Source organism: Protomyctophum bolini (assembly GCF_963924005.1).
Source record: "Protomyctophum bolini genome assembly, chromosome: 11".
In the NCBI taxonomy this organism is placed as follows: Eukaryota; Metazoa; Chordata; class Actinopteri; order Myctophiformes; family Myctophidae; genus Protomyctophum; species Protomyctophum bolini.
In genome coordinates this window covers 6,889,490-6,904,908 of record NC_137872.1, presented here as the reverse complement: position 1 = coordinate 6,904,908, position 15,419 = coordinate 6,889,490, and the positions used below count along the sequence as shown (strand labels likewise).

General features: G+C 40.3%; 1 protein-coding gene across 3 annotated transcripts in view; it reads left to right on the top strand.

Moving 5' to 3' along the window:
- The window catches only part of LOC308324200 (neurabin-2-like), a 33,116-nt gene extending 25,285 nt beyond the window's left edge, over positions 1–7,831 (top strand). For all 3 annotated transcript variants that reach the window (XM_080776183.1, XM_080776181.1, XM_080776182.1), the window contains exons 15-19: positions 184–237; positions 2,427–2,558; positions 3,445–3,542; positions 4,402–4,498; positions 4,967–7,831. In XM_080776183.1, coding sequence (XP_080632309.1) covers positions 184–237; positions 2,427–2,558; positions 3,445–3,542; positions 4,402–4,498; positions 4,967–5,020 — 435 coding nt within the window. In that variant the 3' untranslated portion in view covers positions 5,021–7,831. The remainder of the gene's footprint in view (positions 1–183; positions 238–2,426; positions 2,559–3,444; positions 3,543–4,401; positions 4,499–4,966) is intronic.
- Positions 7,832–15,419: the final 7,588 nt, after the last annotated feature.

Sequence of the window (15,419 nt, the reverse complement as noted above, 5' to 3'; positions counted from 1 at the left end):
TGAAGCTGGTATTCATGTCTATTGTTTTTTCTCTCTGTGTGTGTGCATGCGTGCGTGTGTGGCATGTGTGTGTGTGTGTGTGTGTGTGTGTGTGTGTGTGTGTGTGTGTGTGTGCGTGTGTGTGTGTGGCGCTTGCATGCGTGTCTGTGTGTGGCGTGTTTGTGTGTGTGTGCGTGCACGTAGCTCCAGATCAAACATGCAGTGACGCAGGCGGAGGTGCAGCTGTTGAAGAGGAAGGTGAGAATCAACATGTTTCTCTCATTGGTCCACAGTTCATGACATCATCATGACATCATCATGACATAATCAGTTCAAGTCTAAACCTCAACAAGGCCCCAGGGCTTCACAGTTAGAGTGGGTGACAATGTGGTCACAAATAAGGAAGAGGTCTTACTTGGGTTGTATCCTGGATAACAAACTCACGGGTGAGAAAATGGCAATGAAAGTGATCTCGAGGGTCAACCAGAGAACTGGTTTATTGGGCAGGATATCCCCCTATATGTCAACAGCAGTGCTATGAGGACCTTGGCCGGTGCCCTCATCCAGTGCCACCTCGACTATGCTATACTTCATGGTACAGAGGTATCTCTAAGCCATTTGAAAACAAAGCTGTGAGGTTACTACTAAAATTGAGCGCCAGGGCCCTTTTTGAAACCCTACACACTTCCACTCGGTTTGAGCATAGATATATAAATAATAGAGACAGCACCGGGATTCCCCTCCCATCCAGTGCTGTCTCTATGATTTATATATCTATGCTCAAACCAAGTGGAAGTGTGTAGGGCGAGTGGCAAGGAGCTAGTTTCAAAAAGGGGGCAGGTCTCATCTTTACCTCCGCCCACTTCAGTAGCCTGGGATGGCTAAGAGTGGAAGAGAGAGTATGTCAGCTCTCATTGTGTCTGGTCTTCAAGATCCTAGATGCCTCTGTTCCTGTAAGTACCTGCTGGGCTACCTGATCCTAGATCTGTTCCTGTAAGTACCTGCTGGGCTACCTGATCCTAGATCTGTTCCTATAAGGACCTGCTGGGCTACCTGATCCTAGATCTGTTCCTATAAGGACCTGCTGGGCTACCTGATCCTAGATCTGTTCCTATAAGGACCTGCTGGGCTACCTGATCCTAGATCTGTTCCTATAAGGACCTGCTGGGCTACCTGATCCTAGATCTGTTCCTATAAGGACCTGCTGGGCTACCTGATCCTAGATCTGTTCCTATAAGGACCTGCTGGGCTACCTGATCCTAGATCCGTTCCTATAAGGACCTGCTGGGCTACCTGATCCTAGATCTCTTCCTATAAGGACCTGAGGGAGTGAGGGATGTGAGGGATAAATGATCTTGGAAGATTTAGGAAATCTTCACACTAACTGGTCATAGTTAGCTTTGTTTTTTCCAGTCCAAGTCCATTTGGCGTTTTTTTATAATTTTTTTGTAATTTTATTAAACTGCCAACAAAGTATTTTAGATCCACAGTTCATTACATCTCTGACCTCAGAGCAGGTGTCCAGCATCTGGCAGCAACACGGGCTCCCTCTGCTGGGCCAACCAGGCACTTCATCTCACAATCACAATTTACAATGTATTCATTTATCAGACGCTCTTAATCCAGAGCGATTTACAGTAAACAACACATGGTAATACATCACATACAATATAAATAGTCTTCAAGGATCTTACCTAAGCTATTAACTATAATGATGAAACTATGAGTATAATAACTATAGAGTGCTATGTGTACATAACATACCATCTAAGCTACAGAAGTTGAGAGGCTATTGGAGAGACTTAAGTGTGCATGCCGGTAGGCCAGTAAGGAGGGAGTTACAATAGGAGAGGCTTAAGTGTGCATGCCGGTAGGCCAGTAAGGAGCGAGTTACAATAGTCAAGTTTTGATATGACTGATGTGTGGATTAAGGTTGGGCGGTTTTGCTCAATTTAAAACCCTGGTTTACTATGACCAAAAACACAGCAACTTCCGGTTTTACCGTCTAATTAATTTTAACGTACAGACCCTTATGGGTCTGTAACTCTGAGAGTGTACAAACGGAACCGAATGGACCCTTATGGGCCTGTAACTCTGAGAGTGTACAAACGGAACCAAATGGACCCTTATGGGTCCGTAACTCTGAGAGTGTACAAACGGAACCGAATGGACCCTTATGGGTCTGTAACTCTGAGAGTGTACAAATGGAACCAAATATTTGGTACACTTTCAGAGTTAAATTAAAATGATGATTTTATTGCAATATAAATTGGGGGTCCCAGAGATAGAAATGCCATTAAATGGGGGTGCGTAGACTAATGCATGTCAATGCATCGTGTGTGTGTGTGTGTGTGTGTGTGTGTGTGTGTGTGTGTGTGTGTGTGTGTGTGTGTGTGTGTGTGTGTGTGTGTGTGTGTGTGTGTGTGTGTGTGTGTGTGTGCGTGCAGTTGGCCCACGCGGAGCAGGACAAGCTGCGGTGGCGTATGGAGCGCGCTCAGTTGGAGCAAAACATCCGAGACAATAAAGACAGGATGGAGAAACTGGAAGGATACTGGATGGAGGCTCAGTCCCTGTGTCAGGTAATCTGTTACTGTAATCTGTTACTGTAATCTACTGGATGGAGGCTCAGTCCCTGTGTCAGGTAATCTGTTACTGTAATCTGTTACTGTAATCTGTTACTGTAATCTACTGGATGGAGGCTCAGTCCCTGTGTCAGGTAATCTGTTACTGTAATCTACTGGATGGAGGCTCAGTCCCTGTGTCAGGTAATCTGTTACTGTAATCTGTTACTGTAATCTACTGGGTGAAGGCTCAGTCCCTGTGTCAGGTAATCTGTTACTGTAATCTGTTACTGTAATCTACTGGATGGAGGCTCAGTCGCTGTGTCAGGTAATCTGTTACTGTAATCTGTTACTGTAATCTACTGGATGGAGGCAAATGGATCTAGTCTATATTCTTTCAGAGCGAGCGTTTTTAACTCAAATCGTTGCTTCTGGGGGGTCACTGGCACAACATATTTTCAGATGTGGGTCCGCAGCCAAATACAGATAATTCTGTGGGTCCTTGACATGAAAAAAGGTTGAGCACCAACTGACATAGAAACATGAGGTTTTTCAGAAAACTGTCAGGATTTAGAAGACATTTGTAGAATCGAATTTAGGTCTAAATGGGTTAACCTGTTAACAGTTCCTTTAATGTTATTTTATTGGTAAAAAGGTCAATTGCCTTCCGTCTGTTAGTAAAGTACTGTAGTTGAAAACCCTAGTAGTTCTGTTCAGAATGTATTGTCTCCCGTCTTTCCACAAAATAATATAAAATGGGAGCGTCAGAACGTGAGAATTAGTTTGATGTTTTCACCTCTCGCTGGAACACTGTGTGTGACGTGTGTTGTGTTCTGTGTCTGTATGGATGTCTTGATGCTGTGCGTGTGTGCGTGCATGCGTGCGTGCGTGGCGTGTGTTGCAGGCCGTAGACGAACACCTGAAGGAGACTCAGTCTCAGTATCAGACCCTGGAGAGGAAGTACAACAAAGCCAAGAGGATGATACGAGAATACCAACACAAGTATGTACTGAGAGAGAGACATAGAGACACAGAGAGAGAGAGAGAGAGAGAGAGAGAGAGAGAGAGAGAGTACCAACACAAGTATGTACTGATAGAGAGACATAGAGACACACACAGAGAGAGAGAGAGAGAGAGAGAGAGAGTACCAACACAAGTATGTACTGATAGAGAGACATATAGACACAGAGATAGAGAGAGAGAGTACCAACACAAGTATGTACTGAGAGAGAGAGAGATAGAGACACAGAGAGAGAGAGAGAGAGTACCAACACAAGTATGTAGGCTACTGAGAGAGAGACATAGAGACACAGAGAGAGAGAGAGAGAGTACCAACACAAGTATGTAGGCTACTGAGAGAGAGAGACATAGAGACACAGAGAGAGAGAGAGTACCAACACAAGTATGTACTGAGAGAGAGACATAGAGACACAGAGAGAGAGAGAGAGAGAGAGAGAGAGAGTACCAACACAAGTATGTACTGAGAGAGAGAGAGAGAGAGAGAGAATTTAAAATGTATAGGCATTTATCCCAGAGCCGTTTACAGTCAGTGAGGACAACACACTGTCCATTCTAACAGTATGCTATCTAAAGCACCTGATGAAAAAATAGTACATAATAAGTTGAGCCTATGCTATGTGTGTGTGTGTGTGTGTGTGTGTGTGTGTGTGTGTGTGTGTGTGTGTGTGTGTGTGTGTGTGTGTGTGTGTGTGTGTGTGTGTGTGTGTGTGTGTGTGTGTGTGTGTGTGTGTGTGTGTGTGTGTGTGTGTGTGTGTGTGTGTGTGTGTGTGTGTGTGTGCGTGCGCGTGTGCGTGCGTGACTGTGTGTGCATGACTGTGTGTGTGTGTGTGCGCCCACACAGAGAGACAGAGTACCTCCAGAAGGAGACCGCTCAGCGTCAGGCTCAGGAACAGACCGAAGCTTCACACAAAGAACAGGCAGAGAACCTGCATGAGAAGGTATTATAATATATTATAATGTATGTAAATATATTATAATATATAACACTATTACTACAGAGAACCTGCATGAGGAGGTATTATAATATATTATAATGTATGTAAATATATTATAATATATAACACTATTACTACAGAGAACCTGCATGAGGAGGTATTATAATATATTATAATGTATGTAAATATATTATAATATATAACACTATTACTACAGAGAACCTGCATGAGAAGGTATTATAATATATTATAATGTATGTAAATATATTATAATATATAACACTATTACTACAGAGAACCTGCATGAGGAGGTATTATAATATATTATAATGTATGTAAATATATTATAATATATAACACTATTACTACAGAGAACCTGCATGAGGAGGTATTATAATATATGTAAATATATAACACTATTACTACTATACTGTATATAAATATTGCGTGCGTGCATATATTTCTTTTCAGATCTCAGATCTGGAGACCAAAGTCGGCGCTCTCAAAACCGCCGAGCCCTCCTAGACCCCTCCTCCACTTCCTACTTCCTGTCGGGGGGGGGGGGGGGGGGGGGGGGGGGGACAGGAGGTGGGCGGGGCACACGTCGCTTTAAAAATGCCTTCGCACCCTAACGCTGCATCGTCCAATCAGCCTTCACCACCCCGTGGGTCGTCGGGTAGAAGACGGCAAAAAAAATTAAATGAAAACGGAGCGATGAGAGACCGAGAGAAGAGAAGAGGATGGGAGGAGCAACACAAACACAGGGACAGAAAACAAACACAAAACATACCAACTCTTCCGCTATTGGTTTACTGCTCCACCAATCATAAACCAATCCCAGAATGCCCTTGTGCTTCTTCTTCAAAAGAGCGGCGCAGTCCCTCCCCCTTTCAGAACAACGAACGGCCTAGGAAATGAAAACGCAATGCATTTCCCCATTTCCACACGCAATATTGTGTGTGTTGTCATGATTTGTCACGACAAAAGTTGGCTTCGTACGACGCTTAAAAGGTCTTTAAATAAATTAAATAAGAACTGCCTATGGGGAAATGCATTGCGTTTTCATTTCCTGGGCCGTTCGTTGTTCTGAAAGGGGGAGGGACTGCGCCGCTCTATACCCAGAATGTTGTGAAACCCTCGTGTTGCCATGGCAACCTGCTTAGCAACCAGTGTCAGCATCCGTGGCTGCTTAACAACCAGTGTCGGCATCCGTGGCTCCTTAACAACCAGTGTTAGCATCCGTGGCTGCTTAGCAACCGGCTGCTTATAGCATCCGTCCCTGTGTGACGTTACCTTCTTTCTGCACGCTAGCACAAAAACAGCTAGCCTTCTTTGACAGCTAGCTAACAGCTAGCTGGCCTTCCTGTGAGAACTAGCTAACAGCTAGCTAGGCTTCCTGTGAGAACTAGCTAACAGCTAGCTAGCCTTCTGTGACAGCTAGCTAACAGCAACCTAGCCTTCTGTGACAGATAGCTAACAGCTAGCTAGCCTTTCTGTGACAGCTAGCTAACAGCTAGCTAGCCTTCTGTGACAGCTGGCTAACAGCTACATGGCCTTCTGTGACAGCTACCTAACAGCTACCTAGCCTTCTGTGACAGCTGGCTAACAGCTACCTAGCCTTCTGTGAGAACTAGCTAACAGCTAGCTAGCCTTCTGTGACAGCTAGCTAGCCTTCTGTGACAGCTAGCTAACAGCTACCTAGCCTTCTGTGACAGCTAGCTAACAGCTACCTAGCCTTCTGTAACAGCTAGCTAACACCTAGCCTTCTGTGACAGATAGCTAACAGCTACCTAGCCTTCTGTGACAGCTAGCTAACAACAGTATTAATCTCTTCTGACACTTCAACAGCTAAATAATACCAGGAACAAAAAAAAACGACGGCATCGTTTCGTTGTAAATAAAACACTTTTTAACAAAGCAGGTTCCTCACAAAGTGCTTTTAACTGAGAACAAAGATGACAAGAGCAAAACGACTACCGGTAAACTGGACGTGAACTGAGGACAGGAGAGCGATGTGTGCTTCGTCGTTCGCTGGTGTCTCGTGCTGAACATGGCCGACCCACGAGGGCTGCATGTGAAGGGATAGATCCATTCCAGGTCTCGTTTCCATTTAGTGTGTCTAACCTACGTAGCCTATTCACCCCAAGACCCACGATGCACCCCACCGCCCACGTTTCCATTTAGTGTGTCTAACCAACGTATGCACCCCACCACCCATGTTTCCATTTAGTGTGTCTAGCCAACGTATGGACCCCACCGCCCACGAGGGTGCTCATAAGGCACCTCGTTAACACCCTGAGTGCACAGGACGAAGTTCTCCACCCTTTCAATTAGTAACGCCCAGCGCTCAGGACGGAGATTATTGATATAAAAACGGACCGCATCGCTCCACAGGCTGGGAGCGTCTGTTGCGCAACATTCGATGTTATTTTCCGGTGGGACGTCATCGAAACTGTCCCCCCCCCCCCCCCCCATTTTAGCCGACGAGATTGAAGATCTTAAAACGTGAATAACTCTTGATCTAAATAATTCCGTCCAATTATAATCAAAGATTATGTTTTAGCCGCGCCATCGCGGTCCCGTCGCTAGTTGCGTTAGAATTGATCTTACCTCCCGTTGTTGTCGTTCGCCTCGGGAGTGTTTTGGCTACATCTAGCTAGTTCAGCCACACCCGGGATAACATCCGGTCCGTCGCTAAATGTGCTCCGCTGTTATAAATGGCTGGGCGTTAACCCCGGGCGTTCGGGGTGTTAGAGCCTGGGGTTGGCCATGTTCAATGCCAGACACCCTCATACATACGAGGAAGCACACAGCAGGCCTTTCAGTGTTATTTGTACTGATTCACAGTTTACAGTTCTCACATTTTGTGGACAAAAAAATAAACAAACTCCTCGGATTGGGAGTTGTTATTTTGGGTCTGGATGGACCTGGACACTGGAACGAGCCTGGACTGAACTGGCTGGAACTGGAATTGGAACTGGAACTGGACCAGACGACTTGGATTGTTTTTTTAATATATCGAACAATGAACATATAACTACAACATGTTTTGTGTTGTATTCTAACAAAGAAATCTCAAAGACTCGACCCCCGTCGACCGCTTAAAAAGGAGGACATTGCCGTTCCAAGTCAACAAAATGGCCGCCCAGCGTCTTTCTTGACCTTCTGATAGTGACTCAACTGAAAATAAAAATGCCTAAACCGCCGGATGACCATCCGTCCGTCCGTGAGTCAGCGACCGCCGACTGCAGCGAACGTGGACGCTGGCTGTGACTTCTGCTTGTGAATCGGCAAAAACTAAATAATGAAATAAAAATGGCTGCCTGCCTAACTTCAGCTTATAGTTACTCTGCAAAATGAACATGACATGTTTACTTAGTTATAGATGGGTCAATATGTGGTTTAACTCCCAGACAAAATAATTATTTTTTTCAGTGGATTCTGGTAGTATTGGGCAGTTTTTTTTAACTAGTTCAGTTCACAGTTAAAAAAGTTAAAAATGAACTTGTTCAGTTCATAGATCATAATTCAACATTTTGGTTGGTTCCAACTATTTTAGTATTTTTTTGTTTTTTGTTTTTGTTTTTTTTATTGTTGCCACAGCCCATAGCCATAGAACCGCAGACTTTATTCCTATTTGGAATGAAGTCCAAACCTTAATAAAGTGACAACTTTTACAATATCCATTACCATTATGCAAATTAATTCCTTATTTATATTTTTTGGGGGGGGAAATAGCTCTTTTGCAATGTGAAATGCCACCGAATTCTTAATAATTTCCCTTGTCTTTATTATGGGCTAACTTGTAGGCTACTTGTGAAAGCTGCATGCTTTTATTGTGAAGGCTATCAGTTATCACTATCAGTTTAGTTCTCACAGCCTGCATATCTCTGCGTGCTACAAGCTGAAAACGCGCCGCGGACGCAACGCGTTGTGAACTTGTAGATCAGCTATTTTCAGCATGGAACACGTACGACGAAGAGAAACGAGGCTAACTTTTTTTTTTTCAAAATTTCAAAAAACATGGGCCCACCGTTTTTTTCATTTTTAATTTTTTTCAAATCCTCAAAAATGATGAAAAACTGCGCGCTATAGTATGCCGTACGATATGGACTATAGCCCACGGTCCAAAATGATGAGAAACGAGGCTAACTTTTTTTCAAATTTTCAAAAAACATGGGCTATAACCCACCGTTTTTTTCATTTTTCATTTTTTTCAAATCCTCAAAAATGATGAAAAACTGCGCGCTATAGTATGCCGTACGATATGGGCTATAGCCCACGGTCCAAAATGATGAGAAACGAGGCTAACTTTTTTTTTCAAAATTTCAAAAAACATGGGCTATAACCCACCGTTTTTTTAATTTTTCATTTTTTTCAAATCCTCAAAAATGATGAAAAACTGCGCGCTATAGTATGCCGTACGATATGGGCTATAGCCCACGGTCCAAAATGATGAGAAACGAGGCTAACTTTTTTTTTCAAAATTTCAAAAAACATGGGCTATAACCCACCGTTTTTTTCATTTTTCATTTTTTTCAAATCCTCAAAAATGATGAAAAACTGCGCGCTATAGTATGCCGTACGATATGGGCTATAGCCCACGGTCCAAAATGATGAGAAACGAGGCTAACTTTTTTTTTCAAATTTTCAAAAAACATGGGCTATAACCCACCGTTTTTTTCATTTTTTCAAATCCTCAAAAATGATGAAAAACTGCGCGCTATAGTATGCCGTACGATATGGGCTATAGCCCACGGTCCAAAATGATGAGACATGAGGCTAACTTTTTTTTTCAAAATTTCAAAAAACATGGGCTATAACCCATCGTTTTTGTCATTTCGTCATTTTTTTCAAATCCTCAAAAATGATGAAAAACTGCGCGCTATAGTATGCCGTACGATATGGGCTATAGCCCACGGTCCAAAATGATGAGAAACGAGGCTAACTTTTTTTTTCAAAATTTCAAAAAACATGGGCTATAACCCACCGTTTTTTTAATTTTTAATTTTTTTAAAATCCTCAAAAATGATGAAAAACTGCACGCTATAGTATGCCGTACGATATGGGCTATAGCCCACGGTCCAAAATGATGAGAAACGAGGCTAACTTTTTTTTTCAAAATTTCAAAAAACATGGGCTATAACCCACCGTTTTTTTCATTTTTCATTTTTTTCAAATCCTCAAAAATGATGAAAAACTGCGCGCTATAGTATGCCGTACGATATGGGCTATAGCCCACGGTCCAAAATGATGAGAAACGAGGCTAACTTTTTTTTCCAAAATTTCAAAAAACATGGGCTATAACCCACCGTTTTTTTCATTTTTCATTTTTTTCAAATCCTCAAAAATGATGAAAAACTGCGCGCTATAGTATGCCGTACGATATGGGCTATAGCCCACGGTCCAAAATGATGAGAAACAAGGCTAACTTTTTTTTTCAAAATTTCAAAAAACATGGGCTATAACCCACCGTTTTTTTCATTTTTCATTTTTTTCAAATCCTCAAAAATGATGAAAAACTGCGCGCTATAGTATGCCGTACGATATGGGCTATAGCCCACGGTCCAAAATGATGAGAAACGAGGCTAACTTTTTTTTTCAAAATTTCAAAAAACATGGGCTATAACCCACCGTTTTTTTTCATTTTTCATTTTTTTCAAATCCTCAAAAATGATGAAAAACTGCGCGCTATAGTATGCCGTACGATATGGGCTATAGCCCACGGTCCAAAATGATGAGAAACGAGGCTAACTTTTTTTTTCAAAATTTCAAAAAACATGGGCTATAACCCACCGTTTTTTTCATTTTTCATTTTTTTCAAATCCTCAAAAATGATGAAAAACTGCGCGCTATAGTATGCCGTACGATATGGGCTATAGCCCACGGTCCAAAATGATGAGAAACGAGGCTAACTTTTTTTTTCAAAATTTCAATAAACATGGGCTATAACCCACCGTTTTTTTCATTTTTCATTTTTTTCAAATCCTCAAAAATGATGAAAAACTGCGCGCTATAGTATGCCGTACGATATGGGCTATAGCCCACGGTCCAAAATGATGAGAAACAAGGCTAACTTTTTTTTTCAAAATTTCAAAAAACATGGGCTATAACCCACCGTTTTTTTCATTTTTCATTTTTTTCAAATCCTCAAAAATGATGAAAAACTGCGCGCTATAGTATGCCGTACGATATGGGCTATAGCCCACGGTCCAAAATGATGAGAAACGAGGCTAACTTTTTTTTTCAAAATTTCAAAAAACATGGGCTATAACCCACCGTTTTTTTCATTTTTCATTTTTTTCAAATCCTCAAAAATGATGAAAAACTGCGCGCTATAGTATGCCGTACGATATGGGCTATAGCCCACGGTCCAAAATGATGAGAAACGAGGCTAACTTTTTTTTTCAAAATTTCAAAAAACATGGGCTATAACCCACCGTTTTTTTCATTTTTCATTTTTTTCAAATCCTCAAAAATGATGAAAAACTGCGCGCTATAGTATGCCGTACGATATGGGCTATAGCCCACGGTCCAAAATGATGAGAAACGAGGCTAACTTTTTTTTTCAAAATTTCAATAAACATGGGCTATAACCCACCGTTTTTTTCATTTTTCATTTTTTTCAAATCCTCAAAAATGATGAAAAACTGCGCGCTATAGTATGCCGTACGATATGGGCTATAGCCCACGGTCCAAAATGATGAGAAACGAGGCTAACTTTTTTTTTCAAAATTTCAAAAAACATGGGCTATAACCCACCGTTTTTTTCATTTTTCATTTTTTTCAAATCCTCAAAAATGATGAAAAACTGCGCGCTATAGTATGCCGTACGATATGGGCTATAGCCCACGGTCCAAAATGATGAGAAACGAGGCTAACTTCTTTTTTTCAAAATTTCAAAAAACATGGGCTATAACCCACAGTTTTTTTCATTTTTCATTTTTTTCAAATCCTCAAAAATGATGAAAAACTGCGCGCTATAGTATGCCGTACGATATGGGATATAGCCCACGGTCCAAAATGATGAGAAACGAGGCTAACTTTTTTTTTCAAAATTTCAAAAAACATGGGCTATAACCCACCGTTTTTTTCATTTTTCATTTTTTTCAAATCCTCAAAAATGATGAAAAACTGCGCGCTATAGTATGCCGTACGATATGGGCTATAGCCCACGGTCCAAAATGATGAGAAACGAGGCTAACTTTTTTTTTCAAAATTTCAAAAAACATGGGCTATAACCCACCGTTTTTTTCATTTTTCTCAAATCCTCAAAAATGATGAAAAACTGCGCGCTATAGTATGCCGTACGATATGGGCTATAGCCCACGGTCCAAAATGATGAGAAACGAGGCTAACTTTTTTTTTCAAAATTTCAAAAAACATGGGCTATAACCCACCGTTTTTTTCATTTTTCATTTTTTTCAAATCCTCAAAAATGATGAAAAACTGCGCGCTATAGTATGCCGTACGATATGGGCTATAGCCCACGGTCCAAAATGATGAGAAACGAGGCTAACTTTTTTTTTCAAAATTTCAAAAAACATGGGCTATAACCCACCGTTTTTTTCATTTTTCATTTTTTTCAAATCCTCAAAAATGATGAAAAACTGCGCGCTATAGTATGCCGTACGATATGGGCTATAGCCCACGGTCCAAAATGATGAGAAACGAGGCTAACTTTTTTTTTCAAAATTTCAAAAAACATGGGCTATAACCCACCGTTTTTTTCATTTTTCATTTTTTTCAAATCCTCAAAAATGATGAAAAACTGCGCGCTATAGTATGCCGTACGATATGGGCTATAGCCCACGGTCCAAAATGATGAGAAACGAGGCTAACTTTTTTTTTCAAAATTTCAAAAAACATGGGCTATAACCCACCGTTTTTTTCATTTTTCATTTTTTTCAAATCCTCAAAAATGATGAAAAACTGCGCGCTATAGTATGCCGTACGATATGGGCTATAGCCCACGGTCCAAAATTATGAGAAACGAGGCTAACTTTTTTTTTCAAAATTTCAAAAAACATGGGCTATAACCCACCGTTTTTTTCATTTTTCATTTTTTTCAAATCCTCAAAAATGATGAAAAACTGCGCGCTATAGTATGCCGTACGATATGGGCTATAGCCCACGGTCCAAAATGATGAGAAACGAGGCTAACTTCTTTTTTTCAAAATTTCAAAAAACATGGGCTATAACCCACAGTTTTTTTCATTTTTCATTTTTTTCAAATCCTCAAAAATGATGAAAAACTGCGCGCTATAGTATGCCGTACGATATGGGATATAGCCCACGGTCCAAAATGATGAGAAACGAGGCTAACTTTTTTTTTCAAAATTTCAAAAAACATGGGCTATAACCCACCGTTTTTTTCATTTTTCATTTTTTTCAAATCCTCAAAAATGATGAAAAACTGCGCGCTATAGTATGCCGTACGATATGGGCTATAGCCCACGGTCCAAAATGATGAGAAACGAGGCTAACTTTTTTTTTCAAAATTTCAAAAAACATGGGCTATAACCCACCGTTTTTTTCATTTTTCTCAAATCCTCAAAAATGATGAAAAACTGCGCGCTATAGTATGCCGTACGATATGGGCTATAGCCCACGGTCCAAAATGATGAGAAACGAGGCTAACTTTTTTTTTCAAAATTTCAAAAAACATGGGCTATAACCCACCGTTTTTTTCATTTTTCATTTTTTTCAAATCCTCAAAAATGATGAAAAACTGCGCGCTATAGTATGCCGTACGATATGGGCTATAGCCCACGGTCCAAAATGATGAGAAACGAGGCTAACTTTTTTTTTCAAAATTTCAAAAAACATGGGCTATAACCCACCGTTTCTTTCATTTTTCATTTTTTTCAAATCCTCAAAAATGATGAAAAACTGCGCGCTATAGTATGCCGTACGATATGGGCTATAGCCCACGGTCCAAAATGATGAGAAACGAGGCTAACTTTTTTTTTCAAAATTTCAAAAAACATGGGCTATAACCCACCGTTTTTTTCATTTTTCATTTTTTTCAAATCCTCAAAAATGATGAAAAACTGCGCGCTATAGTATGCCGTACGATATGGGCTATAGCCCACGGTCCAAAATGATGAGAAACGAGGCTAACTTTTTTTTTCAAAATTTCAAAAAACATGGGCTATAACCCACCGTTTTTTTCATTTTTCATTTTTTTTAAATCCTCAAAAATGATGAAAAACTGCGCGCTATAGTATGCCGTACGATATGGGATATAGCCCACGGTCCAAAATGATGAGAAACGAGGCTAACTTTTTTTTTCAAAATTTCAAAAAACATGGGCTATAACCCACCGTTTTTTTCATTTTTCATTTTTTTCAAATCCTCAAAAATGATGAAAAACTGCGCGCTATAGTATGCCGTACGATATGGGCTATAGCCCACGGTCCAAAATGATGAGAAACGAGGCTAACTTTTTTTTTCAAAATTTCAAAAAACATGGGCTATAACCCACCGTTTTTTTCATTTTTCATTTTTTTCAAATCCTCAAAAATGATGAAAAACTGCGCGCTATAGTATGCCGTACGATATGGGCTATAGCCCACGGTCCAAAATGATGAGAAACGAGGCTAACTTATTTTTTCAAAATTTCAAAAAACATGGGCTATAACCCACCGTTTTTTTCATTTTTCATTTTTTTCAAATCCTCAAAAATGATGAAAAACTGCGCGCTATAGTATGCCGTACGATATGGGCTATAGCCCACGGTCCAAAATGATGAGAAACGAGGCTAACTTTTTTTTTCAAAATTTCAAAAAACATGGGCTATAACCCACCGTTTTTTTCATTTTTCATTTTTTTCAAATCCTCAAAAATGATGAAAAACTGCGCGCTATAGTATGCCGTACGATATGGGCTATAGCCCACGGTCCAAAATGATGAGAAACGAGGCTAACTTTTTTTTTCAAAATTTCAAAAAACATGGGCTATAACCCACCGTTTTTTTCATTTTTCATTTTTTTCAAATCCTCAAAAATGATGAAAAACTGCGCGCTATAGTATGCCGTACGATATGGGCTATAGCCCACGGTCCAAAATGATGAGAAACGAGGCTAACTTTTTTTTTTCAAAATTTCAAAAAACATGGGCTATAACCCACCGTTTTTTTCATTTTTCATTTTTTTCAAATCCTCAAAAATGATGAAAAACTGCGCGCTATAGTATGCCATACGATATGGGCTATAGCCCACGGTCCAAAATGATGAGAAACAAGGCTAACTTTTTTTTTCAAAATTTCAAAAAACATGGGCTATAACCCACCGTTTTTTTCATTTTTCATTTTTTTCAAATCCTCAAAAATGATGAAAAACTGCGCGCTATAGTATGCCGTACGATATGGGCTATAGCCCACGGTCCAAAATGATGAGAAACGAGGCTAACTTTTTTTTTCAAAATTTCAAAAAACATGGGCTATAACCCACCGTTTTTTTCATTTTTCATTTTTTTTAAATCCTCAAAAATGATGAAAAACTGCGCGCTATAGTATGCCGTACGATATGGGATATAGCCCACGGTCCAAAATGATGAGAAACGAGGCTAACTTTTTTTTTCAAAATTTCAAAAAACATGGGCTATAACCCACCGTTTTTTTCATTTTTCATTTTTTTCAAATCCTCAAAAATGATGAAAAACTGCGCGCTATAGTATGCCGTACGATATGGGCTATAGCCCACGGTCCAAAATGATGAGAAACGAGGCTAACTTTTTTTTTCAAAATTTCAAAAAACATGGGCTATAACCCACCGTTTTTTTCATTTTTCTTTTTTTTCAAATCCTCAAAAATGATGAAAAACTGCGCGCTATAGTATGCCGTACGATATGGGCTATAGCCCACGGTCCAAAATGATGAGAAACGAGGCTAACTTTTTTTTTCAAAATTTCAAAAAACATG